The 26,628-nt window shown below is 37.9% G+C and overlaps 1 protein-coding gene across 3 annotated transcripts in view; it reads right to left on the bottom strand.

Moving 5' to 3' along the window:
- The window catches only part of ERICH1 (glutamate rich 1), an 88,917-nt gene that overhangs the window by 45,151 nt on the left and 17,138 nt on the right, over positions 1-26,628 (bottom strand). For all 3 annotated transcript variants that reach the window (XR_013922007.1, XM_080342306.1, XM_080342307.1), the window contains one exon: positions 14,936-15,070. Coding sequence is in view for 2 of the 3 variants with exons in the window: in XM_080342306.1 (XP_080198432.1) it covers positions 14,936-15,070 (135 nt within the window). In the remaining variant the exon portion in view is untranslated. The remainder of the gene's footprint in view (positions 1-14,935; positions 15,071-26,628) is intronic.

Genomic DNA, 26,628 nt, shown 5'->3' on the forward strand with positions numbered 1-26,628 from the left:
TTAGTTTAAGTCTTCTTGTTTATCCTAAGGCTATGTATTTCCATTTCTTAAGGAGCTTTTAAGGAGAAATTAACACTTCTCTCCTCTACAGTGTTCACCCATATAGCAAATAAAGAAGTACTGAACAAAGAATCAATCAATTATTTTCTCTGGCAGAAGAACAGGAATGATGGACACTATGTTCTTTTGAGTAAAAGTGCTACAGTTCAGCTAAGGTACTTAACTGAGACATGTAATTTACCATAATATTCACTCTCCTTTCTATGGTCACAGAGACAGGCTCCTCCGAAGGGTATGTCTGATCCTAGCTAGACTTTATTATCATCACTTGTTATAATATCACTAGATGCCTCACTCTTCTAATTATATGAGCAGTTTAGTAGGGTATTCTCATATGCTTTCAGCGAAGAGGCAGAATAAAATCAGGTCCCTGCACAAATTGCAGCAGCTCAAGGTATGAGGTGTTAGAGACCTGCAGACCAGCCCTGGAGCCTGCAGCATTTGCTGCCTCTCTCTGCTGATCCATCATCGCTGTCTCAATTTCAACCACATTTTCAACCGTATTTTCGCTCCTGTCTTTATATGTTTGGGCTTCCACAGCAGAATCTCTACTATTTTACATAGCTTGGCATATGAAAAGTGCATTGATCTGAGCATTCAGGAAAGTCAAGTTCTCTGGGGAAGGATTCTTAATAAAGGTGCATACTTAATTCAGCTATTTTGCCTTCAAACCCAACACAAATGTTTATTAAAACAGCACCCAAATATGTTTGAGCTTCCTGTGTCAGCATCAGTACAGATGATGGACAGAGATATAAAGACTTAAGGGAATATACATGACTGAAATTAGACAAATAAAGGACTTAAAAGCTGATGAGCTAATAGAAAACTAATCTAAATTTGTTAGGTAAGCATAAAAGAACTAAGGCTTGTTAGTATATTGAATGAAGGCTGGAAAATAATAGATGCTACATTTGAGTACTAAGAATTGAGATGTTTTCACTTTATTTGCTGCTTCCTCTAGAATGCTGAGTACAGATATAATTGCTATATTTAATGATAGCCACTTTCCATGAAGTTTCACGGCAAATCATTATCCTCTCAACTAAAGAGCTGCATGCCTTTGTCATTTTTGTAAATCATGTCTTACACTTAGTTTTACAATCAGGATAATAAATCATTCTATATATAAAAAAGGGCACATGTAATAAAGAGTATTAGCTTCTAACATCTCATCTTTAGATAGACGATGAACAAAGAAATAGAGGTATTTATTTGTACAGACTGAGAAATGTTTCCATTTGTAAATACTCAAAAAACACTGATATACTAATAGACTTGAGTGTATACTAAAAATGTAGAATGGTCTGTAAACACACTGCAAACCTAAAACATCCAGATAAGAAAGTACCTAAGATGGATTTAAGACAGAAACATGAAAGGAATTAAGCTCCTCGTGTGTTAAGGATGCATCTTTTTTATTAAATGTTTGCTAGGTTCTCTTTAAGGTGTTGCAACTGTTATAGTTTCATTATACTTAAGTTTTGCATCTAGTTAGTTTATTTTGCAAATTACATAAACAAAGTTTTTATCTAATATTATATCTGGCATTATGACAGTGTAATTCTTACTTGCCAGCGAAAAGCAAAGAAACAACATAAATTTATTTCTGTGGCTAGCTGTGCAAGGATGCTGATAACCCGCTCAGTGCTACACTCACACTTTGGTCCCGGTCATGAAAATCCCACCACCACATCACCCACTAAGACTCATGTACTAAATGAATTTGAATTGGCAAAATATGTTTCTAGTAGGCAAGACTTTTGGTAACATGGCATTTTTCATCTTGTTCTAAACACCTTAAAGTTGGAGTTATCAGCATATTAGGCTTGTGTTGCATATTCTCAATGTTCCTAACACTTATCAATTCAGCTTTAAAAAAAAATCTCTTGTAAAAAAAACAGCTTAAGAAGCCTTTCATTCATGCTTATTAACTTAGACTGCTGAAAAATTGGTATCATATGCCTAACAAAGCAAAAATAGTTCTGTAAAACTGGTTTTGAGTTCTCTCCTACTCCCTTAGCAACAAGATGCAGAGAGATAGTTTGTAGGGTGAGAAGTATGGAAGTCCTAGCCAAATACCACCAACCCACCCAGAAATAAAAAGCTCTGGGAAAGTAAGGTAACTAAATTCTTATGGATAAATACAGAAGCAGGCAGGCAGAGCAGGTCTGAATTCACACAAAACTTCACCTGCCATTAGACCAGTGAGGCAAAGACTGGAGGCTCAAGACTATTGTTTAAAATTCCTGCATCCAGAAATGGAGAAAAGTGTCAGATGTTGGCAGTGGCCCACAGCAAAGGTGACATTCCATACAGAGCTGGGTGCTCAGCTACTGCAAACGAGCAGATGCATTCCCATCAGTACAGCTGTGCTGGTTACACCAGCTGAGAGTCTGTGAACACTCAGACTTCATGCAGAGGAATTTGTGAGGTGGAGCATCACCAGCTGGATACAAATCACCCAGTACTGTGCCCCAGAGTCGCAGCTGTTGGAGAGATTTGCTCTTTACCACGAGAGACAGGGTATTTGCCTTAATGCCTCCTCATGCAGTTGCACACTGCCAAAGTAGCTGGGAAATGAAACTAATGGTACACAGATGCAGCAAAAGAACACACCACTTTGGTAGCAGTCAGAAAAACTGCAGTAGCTTTGGTCAGCCAGAACATGCCGTTCAAAGCAACTGGGGATCCTTGGAATGCACTTAGATTGCTTGTAGTGCATTTTGGCCAGATTACAGCAATAAATTTGTGTGTGCTGGTATTTCTGTCTTTTGCTATATCAACATAACTTCAGTATTCAGCCCTCTACAGATTGCTGGGAAGAGAAAGGGTGAGTGAGGCTGATGAACAGTATGTGCAGTGCAAATCCTGCAACACTGAGTGACCCTGACTCTACAGTGAAGAGACTTCCTTTTTCTCCATTGCTCTGCTACACAGAAGGCTCTGATCAAGTTTAAATTACTAACAGGGTGTGCTCCAACTAGGAACCAATTTCCACTTGCAGGCATAAAATGGAAGGAAATAGCATGAAACTAGCAAACAAAATGATTTAACAAAAGTACTGGGAAAGAGAGTTGGATCGAGGATGAGTTTCAAAGCTTGACTGGCCCCGGTTTCAGTTGCACTGAGGGTTGTTCAGTACTTCAAAACACTGCCAACTGTACATTTTGCAGAGGGCACTAACCAAAGACAAAGATCAATAAATTTCCCAAGAGTGGACTGAAGGTGGACACCTACTGGAAGCTATATCAATGTGTGGCTGTAACACTACAAACTGCCATAAATTAAAACAGCTGCTATAACAGAATAACAATAAAATACAATAATTGGGGAGGCCTGATTCTGACTTCCAACATGAGACACCAGCACCTTCTGTAAGTTATACAAAACACATGAAACTATTAAAGAAAAAAGAGACATGGTTACTACTACTCACACATTCTTCTTCCTGCTGTCTTCATCTTCTTTGTCCACACAGCCATACTGATTCTAAATTACTCCATGATAGAAATGGGCTTTTTCCTTCGTATTTACAGTGTCCAGAGTATTTGTACAGCAGGACAATATGTAACAAGAAAAATTCTGCATTCAAACAGCACTCCTGTCCCCTACTCCCTATGTTTGTTTTTAATGTGAGAACTGAAAACACTGCATTGAAACAAGTCTCCTTGAAGAGCAACATGAGCCTAAACAGCGAGAGGGTGAGCCAGGGTCACATTCTCATACTCAGTATTCACAAGTATGTTGTCAGGAGATATTTGGGTCTTGACATGTAGGACAGTAACATGTTGCTTTGGTTCAATACCAACAGTTTAATAGGCAGAGCACTGGAGGTTACTGTGACTCTCCTCCCTGCTGCTCCATGACAATTTAAGTACAAAAACTCAGGTCTTGATTATATTTTTGTTACTAAATAAAGAGGTGAAAGTGGTCAAGCAGTGTCAGATTTCCAAAGTGTTGGGTGTCTGGCTCAAGTGAGGCAGCAGCTCTAACAGCATTGGCTTTTTGTTGGGATCTAAGGTGGTTGTTGGTGCTGTTCTCTATTTCTTTTCCTTTCCAATCAGTCGCTGGCTGTCACCGTGACAACAAGAAGCCTGCAACACAGCTGCAAGGAGGGAGAAAGGGGAGCACCCTCCAGCTGAGAGGGGAGAAGTGTGGCAGTGGGTGGGGAGCAAGAACAGAAAAATTATATGGGAAGCTAAAGAGATGCAGTCAAGAAAGAAGAGAAAATAGAAGGCCACAGTGCCTCTTCATTCTGTAAGGCTCATCTATTAGAGGAGGGGATGCTCAACCAAAATGTTTGTCTTCACAACATTGTATTTAAAATAAAACAAAAAGAAAAATGCCACAGAGATAAAGGGCCTAATTCCCTCTCCTCCTGCCACCTGACACACCGAACCTACTTTAATTGAATTACTTTCAGATTTAGGGGCATGTAAACAAGAGGAGATTCAGTTTGAGACACTGATTGTATCATGGAGGAATAAGAAACAAACACAATGAAGGACAACCACCACTAAAGAAAATGAAGGTAACAGCCAAAGTAAATATGTCTCATTAAAAACGCACTTGTTGGAGAGTTCTTACTCTGCTCAAGCATACATTTGCCCTCTGTATTCCAACCGAATATTCTCTTTGTTAAAATGTAAAGGCATATACCAGGATTACATCTGCTTTCTGTGCTACACATAGGAATAAGATTTCATTTCCAAGGTACATTTTCAGTAATCAAGTGTTCAATGCTTTCTCAAAAGCATGCAGAAAGTTAACTAATACTCATAGCATCTATAAGCATACTTATTTATAGTTGTAGAAATATAAATCAAAGATCTTTAATAAACCAATAATGTGGAGCTACGGGTAAAGTAAAGCATTGCCTATGAATCCTATTACTATAAAATTAATTTTTTCCTTAATACATTTTCAGCATTTACAGCCTTTCCTAACAGTACACGTGAATTTGGATTATAAATTTGGGGCAGAATTCTTTTTCATTCCACTTCCAAAATTATTTTCCAGATTTTTTTTTAAATGTAGTGTCTACTAATGTCTTAATGTTAGAAACTATCACATGAGAACTCCTGAAGACTTCAGTGACATTAAACAACTCCTCATCCATACCATGATGCACAAGTTCTGTAATAGTCCCATATGCTTGTGGATATATTAGCATTTAGAAGATGTAAATAGTTACAGACAGTGGTAGTTAGAAATGACTGGTTCCTACATTGTATATAAACCTAAACTAGTGATTCATACTTACACTTTCAATTGATAGCCCAGTCCTGTGTTTAAAAACCCTCAGTGGGCAGCAGTGAGTTTCTTGAAGAATTTCACACTCACCTTCAGGAAGTTCAGACTTCTTTGTTGTGAAATCAAGAGAGGCGATGATCTGATTCTAGCTGCCTGCTTGACAGACCACTGAAATTGCTTATAATACTGCTATAGGATTCCAGTAGTCTGGAGATGTTTTCTGTAGGTGACTGCCCAAGCTACACCCGCCTCACATGTTTATAATCTATATCACCTGTAGTACACTAAAGAACGATTTCCAAAAAGAAGTGATCACATGAGCAAGCGCCTCCTTTTAAGTATACATTTGGTTCCTTGGAAGTCAATATGATAAATATTAAACACACACATGACAAGAATTCTGGACAACTCTTAAATCAGGTGTCACTTTAGAAAGGAAACCTTCTCCTGTTCATGTAGAACAAGATTTAAAAATTTTCTGAAGCAATATTAAATTAGAGAAGTTGATCAGGTTGTTCTTAACCTTGCAGTTTAATTCCAGTGATGTAAGTCAACTGACAACAGTGCCCCTGTAAATATGAGAACCACTGGATCTAGATTTTTATTTTAAATTAAGCCTGAGATAACAAATGATTAAATACTTTATCTGAACTCTGAAAATAAGAATGCTTATTTAATCTTATTCCATTTCAGATAGAAACCTGTGGTGATTTTATCTATTAGGAATGTCATTGCACCTATCAACAAATACAAGGTCTGCAGAAAGGATATTCAAGGAGAAAACATCTGAAGTACAGAATTCTTCAGCTATAGCTGTCTAACATCTCTACTTGTGGCATCTGTCACTGTAACTGGTCCCAAAATGTCAAGTACAGTTATGCTGAAGAGGAAACTGGCTGTAGAGGAGAAAGTTGCTTAACCTCATAGACCACTCCCTTTCCAAGTTATTGATTAATCTGTAAGCACCAGGAACATTATGGAAAGGCTTATATTAACAACCTTAACAGAGGTGTCACTGCTGCTACAGCTTTCTGAGGATGACATACGCACAAGAACGCCTGAAGCTGTTGGGAGCTCAGGAAAATCTGCCATTCGCAAACTCAGAGTCACAAATTAATTTCTGCAAGGACAGAGCTAAATCACAGAATGCTATCTCCTATAATTTTATCATGCACAAAGACATTGTTTTAATAACAAACACTGTCATGCAAACTGGAAGAGAATTAAAACCAGAACATCCAAAATTAACTAGGGGAATTCATTAACAGAAATTTTAAAAAGACTTAACTCGACAATCAGAAATACAAAAGATCCAGAACCAACATATCATCACTGCTTCTTCCTGGCCAAACTATTGAAAATCAATTTTAAAGTAACAACTCTTTTACAAATAAGATTTCAATCTGCAAGTCCAGACTATCCTTTCTGGAAGACGAAAGACCCACGCTAAGAGGTCTGAGGAAAGGAAAAGACAGAAACAAGACATACAGGAATAGGTTTAGAAGTTATTGAATGCAGGACAAAAAACCTCTCTTCAGCAAGTTGTAAGAAAAACCTGGATATCTGCACGTCAGTCATATTTACTTATTAATGTTATCATCTGAAATATTATTTGGTGCATCTGTGTTGCAAAACACTGACTATAATACTAGGTTAAGAGCTGTACTTTAGCATCTCATTATTTGGAGATGATTATTTAGCATCTTTCATTATCTGGGTGTACCTAATTAAATCCTACATTAGATATGATTTTCATCTGTAAGAATCCTTAAATAGATTTGTTGTTTGATATTTTTTTTAATGGACTAAAATAGGATGGAAATAATTTTATTACTTTTTGTTTGCAAATACAGAATCCTCACCCTCAAATTGCCACAGTTCCCTCAATTTGTCTTGTTAAAAGCTTTAAATATTCAGAACACAAGAAGTTACCACAAGGCTCAGGAGAGTCAATCTTCATTTTCATAGCTCTTTCAGATACCAGATTCAGAAAAGTAATTGTATGTGTGCTGTATTAATATATAGGGAAAATAAAAATACAGCTTTGGTACCCTTTTCTTGCAACACAGAGCCTATGAACTCTCAGCACTGAGACTTGAGATACAGTTTGAGTTGTGTCAAAAAAAGCCAAACAACAGACAATTTAAAATAAGCCCATTCTGCAGGGACTGCGGGGAAACTTGCAGCTCCTTGGCTTTTTCATCAGTGATTAACATTAAAATTACTGTTGATACACAAAAAGCAATGCAAATTTATACATAAGCACTAGTTGGTAACCTAGTTCTAAACAAACAAACAAAACCCCAAACCAACAAAACACAGCCAAACAAAAAATCCCAGACCCTAAACCACAGAAGTAGCCAAATGCAGTTGTTTATCAGAAAACATTTTCTAAGAGATCGACTTTTGGCAATGGCCAAGCTATCAACATACCAAATAACAGGAGCTCTTGGTGGAATGTCGTGGCAGACAAACATTGATGCAATGTTTTAACATACTGGGAAAAAAAAGAGTAGTGGGTAGAAATACAAAGACTATTTTATTTCAACACATGGCCTTGTTGAAACCACAGAAACTGCACACAGTACTGGAGTTTATATTCTTAAAAGAATGCTATGAAAAGGGAGATAAATAAAAGAGCTACAAAAGTGACTTGAGTATTGAAGTAAATATCTTAAAGCAATACACAAGTGAATCTGTTTATCAAATAAAAAAAGATTGATGGTGACTTGATTACTGTGCTGCTTTGTGGGAAGCAAATACTGCTTAATAAAGGCTCTTCGCTCAAATGGAAGAAGGCAGAAAAAAAAGCAATTTTCAAATTGCCCCCTTATTTTTTTTTAAATATACTGAGGCCAATTAACTATTAGAATAAATTACCAAGTAGTGGAGCCTCTGCATTTTGAAATGTGCTCTGTTTTTCTTTTTGCAAACACAAACTGCTGAGCTCAATATGGGGTCAGACCTCTCTAACAGGTACAGAAGATTAAATTACATGGTCTAACGATACCTCTGGTTTGGAGGCTACAAAGAGATTCATCGTGCTCGAGTTTCACAACTGGTGCTACCCACCAGTGAAAAAGGTTTGCTGCTGGTGTGAGCTGCTTAAAAATATACTGTGCTTTTGGTGCGGTGAGTGTATTAGTTCTGTAATCTATCACATTCCCAAACACCTGCCAAGAACCTAAGTAGCCAGCACATGATTCACACTGGCATCTCCTTAACAACAAACACAGGTTTAAACATTATTAAGTCTTCCTAAAATGGCTGCCTTAAACCTTAAGTGAATCAAGGCACAACAGACAGATAAGACACCACCTGATTACGCCTTTGCCAATTTTATCTTTTGCTGATCAGTAAGTCCAAACATTTTGGCCATCAGAACTAAACTCAAGAAATGCAGTAGTTTTCAGGAGGTCTGCTAAGGACCCCCCCAATCTCCCCATCCTGCACTGACACAGCTCATAATTTCCTGGGGTGCACCTGATTTGAATAAGTTGATTTGCTTGTATGTAAATAGAAGTGATCTCTAAATCCATATTCTCAGCTCAAACCTCTTGCTGCAGCAGTAGCAATTCTTTTTCAGCATTTCCCTTTCTGTCAAACAAATAAAAAAAGCAAGAGTCCAAAGGCCAGCTACATGTACAACTGCACCACTTCACGCCAACAAGCAAATTCAACTAAGTGAGGAAGTGTCCCACGCAAGTACCACCTTCCACGTTATTTCAGACTTGCTGGATCCCAAAAGGTAGAAAAAAAGGCTTTCTTGCTTCATTTTTCCTAGCTGGACTTCTTCTCAGCATGGGAATGGAGCATCCAGACTGGACTCCTCCTCCCAGCTAAAACTTTGCCCCAAAACGTACTCATTAGGAGACGGGATGCAGCGCACACGTTTGCTCTCTTGTTTGCATGAAGGGTTTCACCAAAACTGGGTAGGTTGCTAACCAGATAGTAACAACACAATATTATCAGCTGAATACCGCATTGCAGTTCAAAAATATGAAGGAAAAATAGTGAGACACTGCAAGAACAAAAAGAATGGTATATGAAATTAAAAAATAAAAAATACCCTAAGAATACTTTTCTTTGGATGCTCTTTTTCTTCCAGGTGCCCTCAACTACTGCATATTCCTAAACTCCTGTGCACAGGCTTTTTACTTTCCACAGTCTCCGGTCTGGAATTTGCTCTGCCATGAGTCTAAGAAACACCAAACACCACTTTGGGACTCTACATAAAAGTATGATTTTAATATTAAAACACTTCAGAGAGAAATTATAATCCAGCACACTGTTTTGTGCACAAATAAATAATTTTATGTGTTATATTCTTCTATCATAGCTTAGAGTATCCAAGAAGAAACATTGCTGAAGAAATAAAATCAAACAGCTTATCTTTTAGAATAAGGTTACATTTTTAGCATTCATATTTTAATGCAAGATACAGTATTTCCTATTGTTTCACCCGTCTTAAAATAAGAAGCAAGAACTCCACAATTTAACTTCAACTTATGAACCTAAAATGCTAAACAAATGAAAACTAAGCTACTGCTTCCTAGTAAGTTAAGGAACATGTAATTAAAGTTTCCTGTGTCCTCCTTTTGTATAGAACACCCTTTTAAACATGATGATGTATTTCTCAGGTAAGTCTTCCTGAAGAAATATTTCTCAATAAATTGATAATAATTAATTATTTTTGATCTCTGATTTAGGAGCTTTAAGCTATGAGGATTTTGAGTTTACGACCAGAATGTGATGGATGATAACCTAGCTATGGCTTTGACATTAAATATTTTTAATGCCCTTGTCAAAAGTGTCTATTGCTAAAAGAAAGTTAGCAATGCATTAACATCTACTGAAGCCAATATTAAAATCACATGAAAAACAAAAGAAGTTCTCTGCATTACTTCCTCCCTGGACTGTTCAATTTCTATTACTGATTTCAGTCAACAGAAGGCTGACATGACCATATCATCACAGCAACTCAGTTCCTCCAGAACAATCAAGGGAATCTTTACACCGGACACCCAAGTCTAATTTATTATTGTAGGAATGTTGGATAAATTTAATTTTTCATTGTTTTCTTGAAAAACAAGGCAGTCAGATTTTTCTTCTCATTACTACAGGTTCATCAATCACACGCTCACATGAAGACAACAAACCTGAAAGAGCAGTTTTTCGAACCCCCACCTCTGGGAAAAATATAATAGTACACAAAGAAGCCAAGATGCTTCAGAAAACCTTAAATCCCAATGCCATCAGTCATTAATACATACATCACAAGGTGACTGTGTAATGTTAAAGGCATAACTGGTCAATTTTTCTGACACAGAGAGAATGATTTGAAAGTATTTGAAAAATTATTTGAAGTGCTAAAAACAACATGCAGAGACAGATGGAGAAAGAGATACCAAAATATTCACACAGGCCTGCTTCGCCTTTTTCTTTTTCCCTCTTGTTCAGAAGCCAGTCTGGATAAGATTCATTCCATTTGACAGTATCAACCATAAGGCAACTACTAATTTAAAGAAGAATAATAGTGGACAAACCTAAACATATCTTAGCGCTGACAAGAAACTATTTTAATTTATAACTGTAGTTAACTTTAACTGTTAAATAACCTATCAAAAACAGTTGATGTCTAAATTAATATTCTACTGACTATTTCATTCTTCCACAGACTAATTTAATGCCATGAAATATCAGCCATGGCAGACCTATTCCTCTTAATAATCTTGTTATATTAATTCAAATAAACATGGATTTGGTTTACTTAATTTATTGAAAAGTCACAGCAAATCACACTAATACATAACTAACTGAAAAAATTTAAACTCCAAATATAGTAAGATTATTTTCATGAGACAGGTTTGACAAACAACGAAATTATCATCCTGAGTCAGGTTTCTGTTTGTTTGAATTTCCACGTAATTTATTTCCCTTACATCTAGGTCCAAAGGCTAGAAAAGACTAGCAAGGCAACGTTCTGTTACCCAGCATGTACACAACATCCTTCCATTTTTTAAGAAACACAACAGAAGAGAGTCTGTTGCCCCTCAAAATATACTGTGCAGATAGGATTAGGAGTAAACCACTGCACACTAGACCTGCATTTATACCTTACAGAGCTGGTACCTTGGGAATATTACCTGAGTCACTTCCAAACAAAACAGATTTATTTTATATATATAGAATGTTCGTACATACAGACATGCATGCTCTCCTTTTTTTCTTCAATGTCAAAGGCTCTCATTGGAGTTTTTTTACCTTAAAAAAAATTTAAATAAGGGATATACCAGTAAATCTAGGTGAACTAAATAATCCATGGTGTGATTGCCTCAGCTGTTCCTTTTGTATTTCATGAGCACTGCCTGAAATCACAGCCTTCATCCTGCAATAGAAGTTATGTGCATGCTCAAATTAAACACACAAGTAAGGTTAACCATGGACCTCAATTGTGCAGGATTAGCACAGATATCTAATTTTCCAATCCCTATTTAGATAGAACAAATAATAAGGGTCTTAAGCTGCAGCAACAAAGATCTAGCATTAATGGGTACTGAAACAGCAGTGTAAATGGAAAGGGCATGCAAGAAAAATCTCCCTACAGGGAGGTTTTTAAGAAAAATTAGGCAAATACCTGGCAAGAATAACATTTATAGTCATGTCTACCTTGCAAAGAGAACAGAGATTAAAAGCCTCCAAAGATCACTTTAAACTTAATTTTTCTTGATTGTGTGGTAAACTGTAAAGTCAAGTAACAAACCAACTTAAAAATAAGTCTCCCAAAATTCAAAATGCATTATCTGTTTATTAACTGTTAAAAAAAATCCAAAACCTGCTCTTCCTGAACACTGTGACTAGGAACTAAGCTAAGAGAGATCACCATCAAACAGTCAATACTGTCACTAAGCAACACCAAAACACTATTATTGCTTTCACGGTTGAGTACATTTGTTTTGAAATACTAGAGGAAAAGATTAAATCTAAAAAATTAGCAAGTAAACCCACTGGTCAATAATCTATCCGTTGTAAAACCAAACAAATATTTATATGACCCTAAAAATGAACAATATAACACAATCCTAAATTCTGTTCTACTTTACAGCTATGCAATATATCAACATCTAATACGCACACATTGATTTATTCATAGATTTTAAACAGAAGCTGAGTAAATTTCACAGAATCACAGAATGTTAGAGATTGGAAGGGACCTCAAAAGACCATCCAATTCCCCTGCCGGAGCAGGAACACCTAGATGAGGTTACACAGGAAAGTGTCCAGGTGGGTTTTGAATGTCTCCAGAGAAGGAGACTCCACAACCCCCCTGGGCAGCCTGTTCCAGTGTTCTGTCACCCTCACTGAGAAGAAGTTTCTTCTCAAATTTAAGTGGAACCTCTTGTGTTCCAGTTTGAACCCATTACCCCTTGTCCTATCACTGGTTGTCACCGAAAAGAGCCTGGTTCCATCCTCAAGACATTCACCCTTTATATTAATGTTTACAAATATAAGGTCAGTCTCCTCTCCTCCAAGCTAAAGGGCCTCAGCTCCCTCAGCCTTTCCTCATAAGGGAGATGTTCCACTCCCTTAATCATCTTTGTTGCCCTGCGCTGGACTCTCTCCAGCAGTTCCCTGTCCTTCTGGAACTGAGGGGCCCAGAACTGGACACAATATTCCAGGTGTGGTCTCACCAGGGCAGAGTAGAGGGGAAGGAGAACTTCTCTCTACCTACTAACCACCCCCCTTCTAATACACCCCAGGATGCCATTGGCCTTCCTGGCCACAAGGGCACAGTGTTGGCTCATGGTCATCCTGCTGTGCACCAGGACCCCCAGGTCCCTTTCCTCTACACTGCTCTCTTAATAGCTCATTCCTCAACTTATACTGGAACCTGGGGTTGTTCCTGCCCAGATGCAAGACTCTACACTTTCCCTTGTTATATTTCATTAAATTTTTCCCCGTGCAAATTTGCCCCAGAAGTTCTGGGCTGATACCTCAGTAATGATATATCTCAGTTGCAGTTGTGTTCAGAGGCCTATATTCTAGTGTTTTATTTAGAAGTCACTTAAGTCCCTGTACAAAAGTGAATGTTATAGGTCTATTTACCTACAAAGTATTATGATACTTCATTTAGTCTTATTAGCAAAGCACAGAAGAAGGAGAGCGTTCCTCTAATATCTGAAAGGAGATCACATCAAAGAATAAACAGAGATTATATGGCAAGGAGGGAGAGAAGCAGCTTGAATACAACATGCTGGGAAACAGAAGCTTGGTGAACTGTCCAAAGAGAACTGTGTAATTAAACAAATTTAAGGATAGATTAGAAACAGACTCTGCATTCCGAACATGAATACTATCTAACATAAAGAAAAAAGCACAACCTGGAAACTGCATGAGAACACCTTCCTATCCATAATCCCAACAGTATGAAGATCTACTGTTATGTTGCACCGATAGTTACTTCTTCCTCAAGCCCAAAAATGTCTGTAAATTATTTCACACTTAAAACATTCTTGATGTGCCACCAGTCATGCTGTACTTTGCTTCAGCCTCTTGCACTACTTTGACAGTTTTACTTGTATTCAGATTCTGAATGGAGCTCAGAATAGAGTGCAGACGCAATTTCCAAGCTGAACATTCACCCTGTGGGTACTGTTTTCAAAGGCAAGGAGCATCTGCCTTTCTGTATCTGCAGGCTACATCTCAAGTTTTCCTTACATTTAGGCAGCCTCTAGGCTGAAATAGATACAGTAGTTTAATAAACACTGCTTATCAAATGTTTTACTTCAGCACGCTCACCTGGATTATTTTCTTTGCTGTAGAGTGCCCTTAGCAGCAAATGACAGTGACACACAACTTTGGACAAATATACATTCACAGGAACATAGCAACTGAAAAAACTAAATTAATTTGTCTTATCTGAGCTTAGGACTTCCTTCCAAGACAGAAGGAATCAACTTAATTCTGGCAACGTCTTTCAGAAAACCATGTTTTTAATGGAGGTCAACTTAGAGCCCACTTCTTTACAGATCCTGTGCTTCTTCTCTTGCACCCTTTGACAACACTAAATAATGGTTCTGAAATTACCTGGTCACAGTTTCTCAGAGAGCCTTTCAACACTAAAGGATTGGTATCTCCAAACCATCAACTCCAATTAAGTAAACATCTGTTCTAATTGGGAGAGTTAAATTTGAAAGGTTAAGTCTTTGCCCAATTCCTCAGAACATCAGGAATACAACTTATTAAAACAAATTCATCTAACATTTACTCTTAAAAATAATATGACTGTAAGCAGGCATAATATGGATATACACATGGCACTTGAGTGGCAGGAGCTGAAGACTTTATCTGCAGTTACACTTCATGAAACTTCAGTAAGACCAGTGGCACTATGTGGCTGTAACCAGACAAATGTTGAATCTGGTCTCCAAACTCTAAGAACGGAAATGAACACATAGGGATGTACATCCTCATTTTGCTTATGTTGCAAAACAGTGACACCCACTGGCAGCAATAGTTTAAATACTTATTTGTTGCAATATGGATCGCTACCTGATAAGAGTTGCTAAGAAGCTTCTCTTGAGAAAAATTCATCATAGTAACGACCATCCAGACTTACCTGTTGAGTCAGCACTACTGTCTGAGTTTTCGGAAACTGAAATACTAACAGCATCTGGAGTAACTGAGACGTAACCCTCCGGAGGAAGATTCACTGTGTACACTCTCCTTGGAGACAGAACCGTATTGTCACTACCTACAAAATAGGAAAAAAAAAAAAAGTGTCTGGCTATTGATCTAAGTATAGATTTTTCTCAAACACTTTCTCAACTACAGCAATTATAGGAAGCGGTCTCAAAAATCCTTATAGAGGAAAAAGACATGAGAGAAAGTTAGGTGTGGAGCACTGAAATTATCCTGGAACCAAGAAAATCGCACCACACTACAAATAAACAAATACTCCACAGGTTAGCTCTTTCCAGGAGAAACACTTTTTTCCCCCTTTGCGTCAGACAACTCTTCTGCCTTAACTTCAAATAAAGCTTCTCCTTACAGCAAGTTTCAAGAGACCCTCTACACATTTTTCCCCATTTGGCGTGAGCAGACACTATTCCGTTAAGAACTGTTTCATAAAAGATGGATAGATAGAGATACAAGCTCATTACAAAGTGACAGATGTAATAGAATCATAGGACTCTGGTTTGTCCATTTGCAGTGCTTTTAAACATAGCCCTTGCTGTTCTGTAGAGCACAAAGATAAAGGGATTTTGAAAGCCACACTTGATTAAGCTTCAGCAGTGCCTGCCCGAGAGGGCTCATCTCCTCATCTTTTCTCTGCTTCTCCCTGGGGCAGGGCAGGGGGGAAGAATGCCAAGGGCCAGCTCTCCAAGTATTTCAGTGTACAAGAAGCTATTTGCTATGATGGCAAGAGACTCATTGTAGAATTTCTTTCCCCTTTAAAAGGTATCTAAAAATACGTGCAAGACTGGAAATGTAAACTCCATTTGTTTACCAGACAAGAAGTAACTCTGTAGGAAAGACAGAGACACATCTCTGCTCCACTTACACATAACCAGTCCAGGGCAGACTGTCTGCTTTTGCTTAGCCACGACAACTGTAAAGATCAACTACAGGGAGACAAAAGCCTTTCCAGAAGACCAGGACGTTGAGGATGTCTCCAGATGCTGCAATGTAATTTTAGATGGTTCCCTGTGTTCTTTTTACACTCAGCCAGCTCAGACACTGCACTTGCCTTCCCTTCTTGAGGGCAATTTGCCCCTTTAAAACACATAGACAGAATTGTTAAAATAATATGCACTTAAAAACATCTTCAGCAGGTGAACACCATTAATCTTATACCACGAACTCGCTAGAAGATCCCAGGTGTTCTGAGACTATTATCAAGCCACAGCTATGGCTGGACCAATATCTAAACATTTAAAATGCAGTTGTGTCTGATAGAAGTAAGTATGTAGGGGATCTATATTTCTAATATGTAATTTAACTATTCACATTGTATGCAAATAAGTAATTCAAGTCTACACTGACATTTCTCAACAAACTTCAAAGAGTTCAGCATGACTGATCATCTTAGGTATCTATGATAAAGTGCATTTCAGAACATTTAAGGCACTTTTGAAAAGCTACATCACAGTTGTTTTCATCACCAAGATATAATACTTTTGGTTTTAGAAAATGTTTAAAAAGTTTCTGTTTTGTCTCAAACAAGACCGAAAATTGCAAACTGATATTGATGATGCTTAAAGGATAATAAAAGAATTAAGTAATAGAGATGAGCAATTTTGTGATTTGGAAAAAAAATCCACTAAAAATTAATTTGGAATAATTTTTATACAGATCCTTTCTATGAAGATGATACCAAAGCAATACTTGCATTCATTTCTTTTTTCCCTACCCAGGTTGATTAATAAAGTGCTAATTAGTAATAGATTTAAATGTATAAATGTTTATTGAGTTACTCTCTTTTGACCAATTTCAAGTTTCCTCTTTTTTTTTTTCCCTCTTTATATTTACCCTTTATAAAACAAAGATGACCATGCAAACGTAAAACTCAATTTGCAGCAGCCCTAACTCAAACCCTTCAACCATAAAAGGAGTAGATACATCAGGATATTAACTTCCCAGGTCAAAACAGTTACACGACAGAATTTGTGGAACTACCTGTAACACCCATTACAAAGAAGAGGAGAATCAACTTTTACTATGTAAATGAGCAATGACTCAAACAATTTTTTTAAGTCTGTTTAAATGGGAGTCACCAAATTACTTTTTTATTCACCCCATATGCATCTTCAAGTAGTTTACAAACTAAAAATCAAGCATTAGTCTTTGCTAATCCTGTGCAAGTATGTCAAACCAAACTGTTACCATACATTAAAAATAATATACATACAACTGTATAACCTCAGTGTATCAACAGATCTCCCAGTCTCAAGCCATTAAGTCTGGATTTTTCCAGCCTGGGGGCGGTCTCCTTAGGCTAAGAAGAGATTGGTTGGCTATAAAGTGGAAACATTGCTGCAATTGCTGAAAAGCAAATGGCTAAGCTTATGAATATGTGACATAAAAAGGGGTTTTTGACTAACAAAAGTGATCAGATACTGGAGATATTCAAGAATGCTCTTATTCCTACTAGTAAAAAGTCATTAATCCCATTTTTGAAGTTGTATTTTATTGGAGGAGGAGAGGGACCAACACAAAACTAAAGGATGTTTACAAAACAACCAACCAGCATTACTCTTAACAACGAAGTAAGAATACAGAATAAATGTTTTTAATTGAATTGTCCCCTAGTCATGTTCTTCTCTACAACATTCCCCCCAAAGAACTCCTTTGCCTGTATATCAGCCCTGTGCAGGAGCAGGGCAGCGCACCTAAACCACGCTGTTACCAGGGTTACAGCTCCAGTAGGTCGGTAGCTTGACTGGCTCTGTTATCTTTCACCATCCTACTACAAACAACTATCAGACCTTTTAAGAAGGAGCTGAGGGTAAAGCTTCCATCGCACCTTAGCCTTGTAAAACTGCCAGCTGCCCAGTTTGCTGTCATCTCAGGCAGACAGCATATTTCGGTTTAAGGCTATTTTTCAGAATCCCTAAGCTTTCCTCTATCCGCACCTCAGAAAGAGGGTAAGTAACGCCAGCATGGCTTCCAGAACACACAGCTTGCTGGGGCAGAGCTTGAATACGGACACAGCCAGAACACACACTCATATTATCTTGGTCATTTCCTTGCTGGTAAGAGTGACTAAACCCCGGGGAGAGACTGAATCACCTCTAGTTTCTGTGGTGGGGGCCCTGGCTGGCAGCCCAACACCCCCCCACATGCTCACTCGCTCCCCCTCCCTGGGTGAGGGTAGGGAAAAAAGTGGGAAGATGAGGAGCGAGAGCTCATGGGTCAGAGGCAGGGAGAACACCTACCAGCTCCTGCTGTGGGCAAAACAGGAACATTAACTTAATTTACTGCCAGTTACTTAAAGTATTTATTTACTGACTCAGGTACTGGGAACAGAAACAAAATTAAAAGAAACAAACATTATAACACTTAGGAAAAACACCTTTCCTGCCCAGCTCATGTTCACTCCAAACTCTCCTCCCTCCTTTACTATTGCCACAGGTGACTCTCAGTCCCTCCAGTGAGGCAAGAAGCAGAGCAGGGTGGCAGTGGGTGTTTACAGTCAACATATAATTGTTTCTCTGTGCTGCTCCTTCCTTCTCACTTTTCCCCTAGGCCAGCGAGGGCTCTCCATGGGCCCTCAGATGTTCTTCAGAACATCTGTTCAACACAGAGCACCTCCTCCTCCAAGCTGGTGGTCACGCTGCTGGTTATCAGTCCTTCTAGTTCCCTCCTCTCTCAGGAGTGTTGTCTCCCTTCTCAAACATGTTTTCCCCAAGGTGCCCCCACCTCGGCTGGCGGGCTCAGCTGTGCCCTGCCGTGGGTGGTTGGAGCCGCTGGAATCGGCTGTGTCTGGCCCAGGGCAGCCCCAGCCTCTCCTCAGACACCCCTGCAGCCCCAGTGCCCGGGCACCCATCCCTGCAACTCAGAAAGCCTTGGTAACCTACTGCTGTGCTCCCACAGGGCAGCACTTTGGTTCTATGACTTGTGGAACAAAACAAGGACCCAATTGCAGATGCCAGCTAGAACCTCCTGCAGCCTCCCCCAAACAACTGTCAAGTTAAGCCCAATCTGACTGAGACCGTGACCTTTTACACAAAATTATACCCTGGAAACACTCAGTTATCGCTTCTCTGATGGGAAGAAAAGAGTTCATCCCCAAAAACAAGTCTTTTCACAAAAGCAGAGGAGGAGACAGATTGATGCTGCATCAAATCCAAGGTCTGATTAGTTCAGCGTCATACCTTCCACAGAAGTCATTATTCTCAGCAAGCACTTAATGTGTGGTGTTACAGTACATACAATCTGCACAAAAATAAGGCTGGAAGGTCTGTTACCTCCTTTAATAAGTAAAAATGTACTTTAATACAAACTTTTTATGTAAGCTAGAATATTACCACGTTCTAGCTATTCCTCATTTTTATTACGTGAAAACTATGACAACCCCCAATATAAATACACAACCTCTCTTTACACAATAGACCCCATCACTTTCTTTGTCATTGACAAGCAAGACAGTGCACATGAAAATCCAGTGCAAGAGTTTCATCTCCTCCAAAAAACCTTCACAAACTGCAGCACAGCAAAGGTTATATCGGTGAGTAACTGTAGTACATACACACCTTGAGGGTCCTCCTGAGGACTGCAAAAGAGGTACTTTTCCAGTTGATTGGTGTAAAGACATCAAATTGTCATTCATCAGCATGAACATTATAAAACAAGTACAGTAATCCTACATAACTCCCCTCCCCCCAACACAGACACATTTGTGTTCAGATGATATTCAAGATCCTGAACATCGAGCTACAGTTACTTGAGTCCATCATGGTAAGGTATGTGAGAGTAACTTCAGGGATATGAAGTCTTCTACTGCGTACAACCATCCTTTGCTCACAGGCTGACTTTCACAGGATTGTTTTCCAGTCTCAAGTCAACATGCACACTAGAGTGCTTTCCACAAAGGCAGAACCTTTTAGCCAAACTAATTTTATGTGCAATGGGAAAGTACAATCCTTTTCCTTGGAGTGCTGGATAATTCCTGCTGCTTGACCTCAGCCTTCAGCAGGATCCTCTCCCTCAATACTAGAGAAGCCACACTGGGTAGAGAGAAAAAATGATCATGATAATAGCAACCTGGCAAAGAACAGTGATTTACTACTGGTAATTTATCTTACTGAAATGATAACCATCACACAATAATGGAAATGTTGTGCTACTTTGCTAGGAGATTCGAGTAGCTGATGAATTATTTCTGTACAAATTCACTACTGCAGGTAGGAATTTGCCTCTCCCAAAATTACGGAACTCCTTTTACAGAGAGCTAATATAATTTACCGTTACAGTTTAATTCCTTTGTTTTAACACCTCTAGTGTCCAATCTTACTAATTTAACTAATAGAAAAATTTATTTCATATGCAAATATTAGTATCCAATCCATCCCACTCATTATCTCTACTTTATTGGAATAAACAAGGAGAGTCACTTGAGCCAGTTTTTGGCTGAAGATATATTCCTTCCAAAGATTATTCATCTCTTTCTAAATAAAAAAAAATTACTGAATGCCTTTTGGACATCTAATTATCTCACGTTATTTGCTACTGTCACGTATTTTATTGGCACCAATACCTATAACAGAATACTGGAAAAGTATTTTCTTCTGCAGAGTTCCCTTCAGCTTTAAAATTTTGAAGGTGTCTGCTATTCTGCTTTGAATGATAAATTTCTGTTTGCCAGGTAGAACTTAAGTGTGTAGTTCTACTCCAAACTGAAAAATTACACAGATTCAAACAACAAATTAGTGAAAGAAAAAAATAAGGTAATTAAACAGATACATGTTGTCTGCTAACTCAGAAAATCCTCAAGCAGCAGAATGTTGGAGAACATCAAGGAAAAGTAGTACAATACACTCATTTTATTCCAGTCCTTTTTTTGACAGTACTATTGGTCATTACAAACTAGTGTGGACAGCACTACTGAATTTTTTGGACTGACCTTAATTTCTGCTACCTGATTTAGGTATCTTTAAACAGAAGAAGTCCACTATATTTTGATGTTAAAGAAATAGCATTCACAGATTTTTTTTTTTTTTTAAATTTTGTAGAAGCTTAGCCATATTACAAAGGACCACTCCTGACTCTTAGGGTGTACACCACCTGTGTCTGGAAGCACAATGTCACTCAAGCCAGTCCATTCCAACTTCCCTCCTGACACTTCATTAAAAAGAGAAAGTCTAGAAGTTGTTCTCTCTTCTCAAATGATGAGAATCACTGTAAAGTAAATGAACTCAGTACTTATGGGAGCCTTCTCCCAGCATTCTTTTTTATGACTTGGTGACTCAGTACATTTGATTAGATAAAAAAACCCTAGGTCTTCAAAGACGTATTTTTGAATGCAAATTCCTTTTTCTACCCACAGCCCATGGCTCCTTGGCATGTGATGACTTATGCCAGTTATCACACTGATGGAAAGCCAACAAGATGGATGAGCACAATTAGTTTCTCTTTTATCCCACCTTTTCCACATGTGGGTAAATAAGACTAGTGTGTGACCATTTCTACCCCGTCCTCATGACCACCATGCTTCTTAGGAGCTCAGAGTACAAGGGGAGCTGACACTTGCTTATGGCTTAGCACAGATGAAGGGTCTGGAGCCAACTCCTATGGCAACTCCCCTCCCAGCTCTCTCCCCTGTGGAAAACATGCAAATCTAACAGAATGGACAAGGAAAAGGGTAGCTGTTGGCCAGCCTTATGGTTAGTCCTCTCAATTGTAATAAGATAATGACTAGATTTTCAGTGAAACCAGATACAGTCATTTAGTGGTACCCATGAGTTCAGTGGGAAGGATTCCTGACCCTTTTCTGCTAAGCACATGTCACAGTTTTTGAAAGAAGGGTCTACTTAATATTTGACATGCTACATTTCAGCCTTCCTGTACAAGCATAAGTATGATTAGAAGGGAGGGAGAATGGAAAGAGGAATAATGACACCACCTAAATGAATGATGATCCATGCACTCACCTTGTATTAGATGTCTCAAATAATTCTACAACTATTGCCAACTTCATTACCTTTTTGTTAAACCCTCTGCACTTTGGAAAAGACATCTATTTTGGTTTTTATTTATTACATTTCTAAATTCTGTTTTGTCTTTTAAATGAACTTTCAATTTTATTTAAATCTACTATACTAAGGTTCAAACACCTGTTACAGGTTATCTTAACATTTCCTTATTCAGACTCATCCAGTTGAGAAGCATGTAACTGAAGTGGTGTTAATCAGCAATGCTGAGGTCCTCAACTCCTAAAACTGCTACTAAGGTTTATTTTCAATTAAGAGCAATCAAAGCCTCCATCTTGAGGGCTTTAGAATAGGGTGGGGCTTTTTTTGTGTCAATTCTTTGCCCAGAGTTATTTCTCAAAGCTGGCTCATTATCTGCTCTGCAGGCTTAGTCAGTTCTTTCCCATACAACAGCATTTTGCCACAGTCTCACAATTTTACTCTCAAGGCTAGTAGTTCATTTCCACAAACACATTTGCACTTCCATGCTTCTACTTCTACACTTTCTATGGCTATGTGTTTATTTCAAAGTAGATTGCAGCTTCTTCAGTATAAAATTAACATTCTCTTCCACAGCATACTAGGCCTTATCATATTCTCATTTGTGTTAACAGCAGGAATCCAATTTCTTTCTTAAGAGCTGAAACAGGTGCAAGATAACCTAAAAACTAACACAAAGTTTCCCCCCCCCCAATTATATAATGACCTAAGGCACAGATTAAATCTATAAAAAGGAAAACAAAACCAAAACAAGGCACTGTTTTCTCTTGCTTTTCATTCCTCACAAGCATTTTTGTGCGTGTGGCTAGTAAAAATTACATCACCATCTAAGTTTAGCTTAAAATAAATTTTAAAACCATTCTGTTTACTACTACTATTTCCAGTGGAGTTATCAATGAAAGAAACATGGTCAAACTCAGAATTTGCAGACCTTATTTCTGTTTTCAAGGAAGAGGGAGGAGATGAGGTTTGATACCCAGAGGACTAGAGCATTAAAAGAAGAAAACAACTTGAAAAATCCTCAGAAGTACTTCATTGTTATCCTTTCCTTCAGCCTCATGGAAACAAAAAACTTCACCAGGAAACTGAGTTCAATAAAGACATACCCATCTTAAAAGGTCCAAAGTTGGGATGGGAAATTAATGAAAAACAAGGAATAAGAGAGCTCAAATTTATTTCCCTCACCACCACCTCCCACATGTATACTAACTCTTACATTTTTGGTTTTCAGACACCTAGAAAGGCTGCGTCATAGCCAATTTTATTGGAGACAGAACTTACCATTATAACACAGCCTCAGTTTCATTACAACAGAAGTGGCAGACATTCTTTGTCGCAGAGAAAAAACAGATTAAAAAGGCAGAAATCCTTCTTCCTCTTGTTCTCACTCATCATCTGAGGAAGACTTTTTTACCTATGAATCTTTAAAACATCTACATGCCCTTGGAAAAAGTAATGAAAACAAAGCACAATACAAAGTGAGAGTGAAGCAGAGGAAAACCCTTGATCAAGGAAAACAAGAAACAGAGCACTTCGCATAGTAGAATCTGACTATAGGCTGCTGGCAGTTTTAAAATTACGAGGTAGCCAATTTAAAAAGTGGTACAAGCTACTTTTTGTTTTCTATAAGTTGAACATACAAGGTAATGATGAAACAAACCATACAGCTACGTGTTACGTTGTTTGTTTAACTTAAAAGCTTCAGCGATATGTTGATTAGGTGTCTTTGAATTCTAGCTGTACAAAGAATAAAGCTATCGTAATTTTAAGTTAGTACTCAGCTCAACTATTACATTTCTCCTAGTGCTACAGACCTTATTTGTTCAACACACTTTTCAAAAGCCAAATACATCCCTGTCAATCAATATATTTTTTAATAAATGCAACAGGGCTGAATCTAAAAGGCCATGTCTAAGTTGCACTTAGTTAATTACCCACAACTAGTTATTATGTGACTTACCTGAAACTAAACCAGGAAAAACAGATGTGCTCATTGGAACGCAAGTAAAAGTTTAAGGTTTTAAACCTTTTTTCTCCCCAAAACCCACACATTTTTTGTTTTTATTCCAGAATTGGAAGTCATCAGTAAGAGTCCCTTCCCATTTGTGTACAAGAATATTGCAAACCACAAAACGTTATGGAAAATCACTTGCCCTGAACTTAGTTCAGTACCAAGTTCACATGATAAGCATCTCCTCTTTTCAAATAATGGTTAGAGGGTACTGTTGCTGGGAAGTAAGCACGTGAAAAAGTAGAAAACAAACATTGTCTCTGAATAACTATGATTTTGACAATGGCAGCTTGAAGTAATAAACTCCCTAGTGTACACAGGAGCAGGAGAGGCATCTCCCACAACCTGGTTTGTCATCAAAACATTAAAAATCATTTCAAACAGGGGGACAAGGTGGACAGTGGGCACATTAACACACATAATTACTATGCTATAGTTAGATTCACCTCAGGACTGTCTATAAGCCCTTCTCTAGCTGAAACAAGTCCATCTTACCACATTCTTACACAAGCCATTTTCCCATTTCCTTTCTCAAGATAATTAGTTTTCCTGCAGCTGGTTACATTTAGGTTCAGAGCTTGTTTACACTCACAGCTAAAGCTGGCAATTTCTACTCCAATTAGGCAACAACTACATACTATTAGATGAGTTACTTGTTAAATTGCTTTCATTTGTCACAGTGGCCAGCAGATTTCTCTATGATAGGTAAGCTGTTTGAAATGAAGATGTGGAAGAGAAGAATGAATGAATGCATATACATAAGAACACCTGAAAAGGAAGGAATCTGCTAACCACTAGCAAAATGAAAATTAAAAAAAAAAGCATTGCTAGGGGAACTGGAGACTGAACTATGAAGCTGTTTGTCACAACAAAAGTTACAGATATTATACATGCAACCCATTCAGCCTGAACAAAGGCAGGTTTATCTGTTTGTGTTTTGAGTTTGATTTCTCTCCTGCTCTCCCAAACCTCAGATCTCTACATCATCCCCCAGCATACAGCTACCAGCTGGTAACTCTGGTTGGGCACCATTTCTACCATAACCTCCAGAGACTGGCGTCTTCAGGCAAATACCCTACTCACTTCTGCATGTATCAATCTCATTTTCACAGTATAATGTCACTATAATACAGTATGTAATAAGAGAATTTTTAAACCCTTGAGAGAAAAACAAGAGTGTGTAACAACACTTCATTGTATAATAATGACCATTTCTCCTTAGCTTATTCAAAACAGACAGTTTTTCAGAGTAATTAACCAAACAAAACGAAGCTGAATTGTTAAACAAGTCTCAAAGCTGTTTACTGCACTGGGTACTGCTAGAGCTTAATTTCTTATGCATATGCACTTCATCAATTCCATCAACTAAAAACCAGGGCTGTCCATGCATATTTTTAAATAAAGTTCTGTCTTCTAGGCACTTCTGTCACAAACTTAAGTTTTCTATAACAGAATGGCTGCAGAAAGACAGGATTAGGATGAGTAAGGACACAGTCCAGGTGTCCCAGTGGTGATTTCTTAAACATAGCATACTGTCAGCACTAATAACTTCAATGGAAAAAGGTGAAAAGATATTGCACAGTTGGTGGACATTGTCTTTGTTTAATTAATATGGAGTAAATTGCATTTTTCTATTCATATCACATAATATGGATTCTCTTTTTTTTAAAAAAAAACAAAAGAAAAAAAGAAAAAAAAAACCCTAAAACTGAGGAGTAATACTAGTTTAGTATTTTTCTTCATTAATTATTCTTCAATAATTTCTTCATTAAATGAATGAAGGAGATAAAAAGTGATCAAACAGGTGTCCTCCGCAAGACCCAAGAGTCTGCCCAGGCTCTCTGCATTTCAATTTCCTTTCTCAGAATTAAGGAAAACACAAACAAAAGTGCAACGGCATGCTCTATACAGAAAAATTGTATACAATACATTTTGCTCACATACAATTATACTTCTGCAGCAACTCTTAAATTTTAATTTTTATAAGGAAAATGCTAAACATTGATCAGTAAATCCCAAGTCCTTCAAAAGTTGGTTGTAATTCTCACCAAGAAAAAAGTCTGAGACTAAGAAGGCCATTAAAAAAGCCACTTCTACAATCAGTAAGTCCCTACTCAGAAGCATGAATGTCTACTTCAAAAATATACTATAAAACTACTAAAAGTGATTAGTGAGGTTTTAAAGTATCAACAAAAGTAAAGAAATCACAGAACTGCAGACCTCAAGAGAAACATTCTCCACGAAATTAATGCTTTTTGCAAGTAGATCTTGCCCTAACAAGGGCCAACACCAAACAAAATGAATCCTCAGAACAAAATTTAGTCAAAGCTCAGAACCAAGTGAGCTATCCACCCTTAAAAATGCTTTCTCAGTCTTTTGCCAGACACTTTTGTTTGCAGTACAGCAGGTTTTTAAGCATTTATAATACCACACTTGGAAGCATATTCACAAGCTTAGAGAAAAAAAATTAGCCCACTTACTTGAAAGAACCTTCAGTTTTCCATTGCTCTCTTTAATACTTCCACTGCCAAGAAGGCTCAAGTTTATTACATGTATGTGTAATTTTTAAAGGTTTTAAGGTAATAAAGGTGGTTATCTAGACAGTCTTTT

The sequence above is a fragment of the Nesoenas mayeri genome, assembly GCF_963082525.1.
Source record: "Nesoenas mayeri genome assembly, chromosome: 3".
In the NCBI taxonomy this organism is placed as follows: domain Eukaryota; kingdom Metazoa; phylum Chordata; class Aves; order Columbiformes; family Columbidae; genus Nesoenas; species Nesoenas mayeri.